At 38.9% G+C, this 6,042-nt stretch overlaps 2 protein-coding genes across 2 annotated transcripts; one reads left to right on the forward strand and one right to left on the reverse strand.

The window, feature by feature from the left end:
* The first annotated feature begins 708 nt into the window (after nucleotides 1–708).
* Nucleotides 709–1,694, forward strand: LOC108843106 (uncharacterized). Its single transcript, XM_018616203.2, has 4 exons — nucleotides 709–1,071; nucleotides 1,149–1,237; nucleotides 1,409–1,455; nucleotides 1,533–1,694. The coding sequence occupies exons 1-4, from the start codon at nucleotides 983–985 to the stop codon at nucleotides 1,692–1,694; spliced, it is 387 nt and encodes a 128-aa protein (XP_018471705.1). The 5' UTR covers nucleotides 709–982.
* Nucleotides 1,695–1,810: 116 nt separating this feature from the next.
* On the reverse strand, nucleotides 1,811–5,910 carry LOC108843103 (nuclear pore complex protein NUP85). Its single transcript, XM_018616198.2, has 18 exons — nucleotides 5,422–5,910; nucleotides 5,240–5,342; nucleotides 5,040–5,150; nucleotides 4,879–4,962; nucleotides 4,664–4,735; nucleotides 4,511–4,567; nucleotides 4,265–4,384; nucleotides 3,979–4,179; nucleotides 3,786–3,896; nucleotides 3,659–3,696; nucleotides 3,402–3,558; nucleotides 3,179–3,280; nucleotides 3,032–3,088; nucleotides 2,777–2,923; nucleotides 2,559–2,629; nucleotides 2,379–2,466; nucleotides 2,246–2,302; nucleotides 1,811–2,157 (listed from the first exon to the last, which is right to left on the reverse strand). The coding sequence occupies exons 1-18, from the start codon at nucleotides 5,796–5,798 to the stop codon at nucleotides 1,960–1,962; spliced, it is 2,151 nt and encodes a 716-aa protein (XP_018471700.2). The 5' UTR covers nucleotides 5,799–5,910; the 3' UTR covers nucleotides 1,811–1,959.
* Nucleotides 5,911–6,042: the final 132 nt, after the last annotated feature.

The following is a 6,042-nucleotide window of genomic DNA, read 5'->3' on the forward strand; positions in this document are numbered from 1 at the left end:
CAAAGTCTAAAATAGTATTTAATACATAATAAATAAAATAAACTAAAATAACAATTAGATTTCCATTTCAACAGCAAAATCGATGAGCCCCTGGTGCATTGCAAGTCGGAAACGCATCATCCTCCTTTTCTTTTGCTTCTGTACTCACGTCACTCTCCACTTGAATCTCGGAGAATCCTAGGCCTTTCCAGAAATTAAAGATCAGCATTTGAGTAATTATATTCAGTGCCACTAGTTCTGCATGGTTATCCCTCCATGTGTCTTTCGATCTGGGAAACATTTGTTCTCTACGGCGAAAAAAACAGAGAGATATTTAGATTCTTGAACAATAGTCTAGCATACATCATCATTTAATTCTTAAAATAATTATACTAGAATATTTTCACAAATACTTTAAATATAAAAAATTCTTTAAATTCTTTACAAATTTAACAAATTTCTTGACTTTTAATCAACGATCTCTATATAATTATATTCTCTCTAACTCTTCCTTAGTGAACTAATTCTGTACCAGAAAAGTAACAAAATTATCAATCAAAAACAGCTACATTTTGTTGTTCAAAGGAAAACAGCTACATAACAAGCATCTGAGGTTAGACCACATTGGAGCTTCCACCTATCACCACTATTGATACTTAAACTAAAATTCCGAAATACAGTTTACTGATACATTTTCTGCATGTATTATACATAATGAACACCAAAAAAAACTAAAGAAATATAAGAACAAAGGAGCATAACTTGTCTTTGTTTCAGAGTTTGTTAATCTGGTCGAAAACTATGAAGAAATTTTGTTTTTTTTCGATCCTTGTCTGCTTAAACGCAGCGTCTTTTCTAGTGGTAAGAAAAAAAGCTTTAATCTTTGTTCTTTCTTACCATCACTGATGACATATCTGATCTTCAATTGACTTGGTTTGATTTTTGTGAAGACTATGTTTTCTGGGGTGGTCGTGAAGGTTACCAGACGCTCTTGAACACTGATATGGAAAGAGAACTTGATCATATGGCCAGGTTCTTTGAAGCCGCTGTTGCTTATAAGAAGAAGATTGGTTTCAACGGCACGCTTTTGATGTAAGAACGTTTCTTTGTTTTGCTGTTTCATACAAACTTAAACTCGGAAGAAGCTTATAATGTTTTTGATCAAACAGGAGGAGAGAGAGTACAGATGTTGAAGCCTCATATCAGTGGAATGGACACAGTCGCTCGTGGACTGAAAAATGTAGCCAAGATCTTGGAGGTTAGTTCCTTCCCATCTCTCTTGTTCCTTTTGAAATTACAATCTGCTGCATTGTTGTGAAAAGGGCAAGTCTTGGGTCTGTTCCTGGCTTCTATGGATGTTCAAGTATGCAACTTTTTTTCATTAGTTTCAACAATGTTTTTACACAAAGTTTACGTTCTTTTTTTGTAGATCTGCACAAGTTGGAAGTTTTGGAGAAGCTTGAAGCAAAGCTTAAGGTATAACAAAATACAGTTTATTATAAAGGAGTCCACAACAAGTCTTTACACGTTTGATGGTTGTGTTTGGTTTATAGGCTGAAGGGAAGGAAGAAGAGAATGAAGAAGGAGAAGGTGATGATGAATCTGAGGGGCACTATCTTTCCCAAGAAACAGCACTCCCATTTCCTCACACACATCCTCTCTGCACCTCCTCCACTGCCGCCAAACACTTGACTCCACACAAACACATCATCTAGAAAAAGCTTTGGTGCATTCTCTCTTACGCAAGAGATCATCTCTTCCGTCACGTCCACGGCCGAGGATCCCAGCTGCTTCATGAACTTGAAATCACTCAAAGGTTGAACTAAAAAAAAATATTTTTTAAAGAACCTTTAATAAGATACTTGCATTGGATCACATAAATGTATGGGTTTCTTATTCTTGTCTCTTAATTCATTTTTACTAATTAAAAGTATTAATAAAAATAAGAACCCCTAAATGGAGTTTTAGGATAATGATGCTCTAACATTCCTCCAAAAAAGCACGTCCCAGATTGGTTGCTAGAGCAAGTCTCACAGATCCAACAGCTTGAGCAGACAAGTCAGATTCTATGAAGCCTGGTCTTATCCTTGCCATTGATGCTTCCTGTAGTTTGTTCAACATCAGGTTTGTCTGTGCTACATTCAACAGAGAACGCTCTGGCCAATTCAACAGCTTCAACTGTATAAGAAAACAAAACTTTTTTAAGCTGCGCATCTCCTCCTAACGAATCAAAGGAAAAAGAAGAAACAGGATTTCAGAGCTTTACTGAATCATGCAGAAGAGGAAGCCAGAAGCGTTGAGGAGTAGAGGGGCTCTTCATAAGCTGCAGTATTTTAGGCTTTGAGCATAATATGTAGAAACAAAAGAATATAATTATGAAATGTTGTATTATTACACACCGATACAAGTCTCTCCACAGCCTCGTGAGCCGCATCTATAGCTTTTCCATCATGGACTAGCTTCAATGATCTCTTGAAATCTCTATACCTTGAAAATATGGCAAGTAATTTCTGAGTTAGGACAGATTATTACAGAACCAAAACCATGAACAAGGAAAGCAGAAGACAGATGACTATTACTTGTGAAGAAAATCAAGACCACCAGAGATCTGCGAGTCGGAACCCAGAAGTTCGACCAGGCCTTCCCATTGCTGCATGTTAAAGTAATGGAATTCAAAACAGGACAAATACATAATGAAATATGTTTCGAGTATGGTGTGGAGAATATATACCTTGAGACTTTCATCAGACAATGACTTAATGAAATATGTTTCGAGTATGGTGTGGAGAATATATACCTTGAGACTTTCATCAGACAATGACTTTCCAACAGAATCAAACAGCTGTTGAGAAATCACTTTGAGACAGTGCTCATCCCGGGCTTGCTGAAGCCAAAAAATCCCAGATCCTTTTCTCCCATGTTTCCAGTGATGCACTCCAGAGATCTAAGCAACATAACTTATTTCAGTTAGAAATATATGTTTTCTGTTTATTTTTCCCCACCAATTTTGAGATAAGAAAACGTGTAGAATAGATTTTCAACAAATCAATACCTTCATAAGTTTAGCGCTGACATAACTAAGTTCATATAGACGGCAAATCTCTAGGCTCTGCATCAGGAGAAACATAATTACCATGTGAAGCCTTCTAACAAGATCCTATGATTCTAAGCAACGATAGAGAATGTAAATAGATGAAACCTTAATAAGCAACTGATTCTCTTGAACTGGCTGCCTATAGAACAACAATTCTAATAAGCCTAATCCCTGTTTCACGCAGGATGATAGATAAACAGGAGCTATCTGCAAAAATTCAAACACAAAGCTTCATACACAAAAGGTAACAAAATGATTAAGTTCTATGCAGATTTAACTTTGATATTTTTAACAGGAAAGGTACATAATGTCATAAAAGAAAAGGTACCTGCCAAGTCAAAGCATGTGTAGAAAGAACTTGAGCATAAACAAGTCTATGGAGCTCTTCCATGTTGATTCCACCCAAGTTTCGCTGCTCCTCATGTACAAGAAATTCTCCTTCTTCGCTTCCAGCTGTCAATAACTCCATGGCATGTGCAACCATCCTAACAACAAACACAAAATAGTATCGTCCTGATCCGTTATGATAACAATATAGCATTCTCAATTGATTTAGTAACAAGAAACAATGACCGCCTTGCCTACCAGGAGCCAAACTCTTTGGAACACACTGCCAGCACAACCTGCATCATTTAATTACACCATGCCGAATTAGGGTGACAGAAAGCTGAGACAGTTACACCTCTTATTGGGATAAAAATCCATTTCTGACCTCAGTATTATCTCCAAGAATTCCAATAAGCAGTCTCAGAAGCTTATGGGAAGTGTTAGTTGGCTTTGACTGAACACATTTCTGAGCAAGATTATGCATGCCTTCTAGTCCCTGCAAATGATATAATAGGGACTGAGTAAAAAACAACAAGGCTCAAATATAAAATAGACAAACAATAAGTAAAACAACTCACCTTCGTGAATGGCCTGAGATAGATAAAATGAGAAACAAAAAGCTCCATCCAGTTAGATGTCGCAGCTGAGAGGCAATCGGCATTTCCCATCATGATCTTCAACATATTTCTCAAGCCCTCGCGGGTCTGATGGTGAGCACATTGAACCCAGAAGGCACTGCACTCTAGTTTAGTTATCTGAGACTGCCATCTCTCTCGTGTCTGGCACAAAGCGAAGAAAGGGTAGGATGAGTATAACCTCTAAACAACGATAAAAAGAGAAAGAATGATACATCTTTTCACATACCTTCATAAAATCAGGCTTCGCTGCAAAGCATTCACCAAATATCCCAGCTTCTAGTTTTGGACGCATCCGTGGCATTTTTGAAATGAGAACAGCGACAGCTTCTACAAGTCCATTTTCTGTCTACTTCATCAAATTTGTATTACACTATGAATAGTTAGGAATTCGCGCATATACAAGAGTACTAGCATGTAGATAGTCACTCCATATTATATGACATGAAACACAAACATGAACTACTTTACTAACCTCACGATTTCCTAGCTGGTCTAGTTGATAAGAACCATGTAAGTATAACAACTTCACCTAAAAGTAAAAGTATGGTTAGCTTACTCCGCAAACTGAAACTTCCAAAATCAAATTAAAAAGACCCCGCTATGATCTATCCCAAAAAGTACGAACCACTATTTCTAGCCAACCAACTGATAAAGCAGATGACATCACTTCCCAGTATCTTGGATCATCCTCGATAGCCTGCAAATGCGAATAAACGGATTAAGCAATTCAGACCGTCATCATAATCGAATTCTTACAGAGGATCACCATATGAGTTGCTATACAATCGACACTATGAGAGTTGAAAAATAAATAAAAGATATCTAAGAGAGTGAGTAGACCTGTAGGCCAACAAGTTCCATTTGGAAATCCTCGAGTTTTGAGTAGATAGTTGGATGTGAGCTTGAAAGGAGTACATCATAATCCTGCCATGGTACCAATAATCGGTAACATATTCTACAAGGTTGCAAAATTAAGAGCTATGGAGGAAGAAAGTAATTACAGATAGCCAATCAACAAGCCGTTCTGGCAACCAAGACAGACACGTCTTGTCAGCATAAAACATTTCCATCAACTCCCACGCAGCCTTTAAAGAAGTCGGTTCCTCAGCACTCTGCAATTGAAAAAAAAAAAAAACTCCCACACTCAAAGCTATAACTAACTTACGGAAGAGCTTTGAATACAGCATAGTAAAGTTCTGACCTGTATAACTGATTTAGGGTCTTCAATCAAAGGAGCAGGGGAAGACACTGAATCACTAAGGAGAGATTTAATCTCCCTGCTGTACTCCATTACGTACTCCCACCTAACACATTGCGAACAAATCAATTAATAAAGGTTCAATTAACAAAGCAGTGAGAGAGACACTCGAGTGTGTTCCTCACCACGAAGTCTGGTACAGCGAAGGACTCGTATCCATCTTAAACAAGCTCGAAATCGAGTTCCTCCTGCTCTGCAAAAGCGCAAACGGAGAGACGGATCCGTAAGCGATCCTCCGCCACTGCGCGTCGCCGATCTCGCCGTCCTCGCCGCCGCTGAGCCTCACGTTAACCACCTCACCGCCAGCTTCTTCGTCGTCGAGTGACTCCGGGTTACGTAGAACCGTGACGCGTAGGTTGTTCCCGCACCCCCAGGAGATGGAGAGCCTGTGAACCCGAGACTTGAGGCCGTAGCGAAGAGGATACACCGCCGGTGATTTCTCCTTAGTCGAAAACGGAACTAGTTCTCCACCGTTGCCGGAATCGGAATTCATACCCGGCATTTCGGAGCTCCGGTGGCCGTTAGGGTTTTGATCGGGGGTTTTGAGGAGAGTGAGGTGTGGCTCCAGCAGTAGCCAGAATAATAGAGTCGACACCAAAACGCACCGTGTCGTTATCTATAGTAATTACTTTGAAAGGTTTTCTAAATTGGACCATTATGTTAACCGAGTTTTGATTTAATACCAAACAACGCGTCGTTTTTAGTTTATAAATATGGACAGCCCGGCGTTTACCGTTACAAAAGCT

The sequence above is a fragment of the Raphanus sativus genome, unplaced genomic scaffold, assembly GCF_000801105.2.
Source record: "Raphanus sativus cultivar WK10039 unplaced genomic scaffold, ASM80110v3 Scaffold0529, whole genome shotgun sequence".
In the NCBI taxonomy this organism is placed as follows: Eukaryota; Viridiplantae; Streptophyta; class Magnoliopsida; order Brassicales; family Brassicaceae; genus Raphanus; species Raphanus sativus.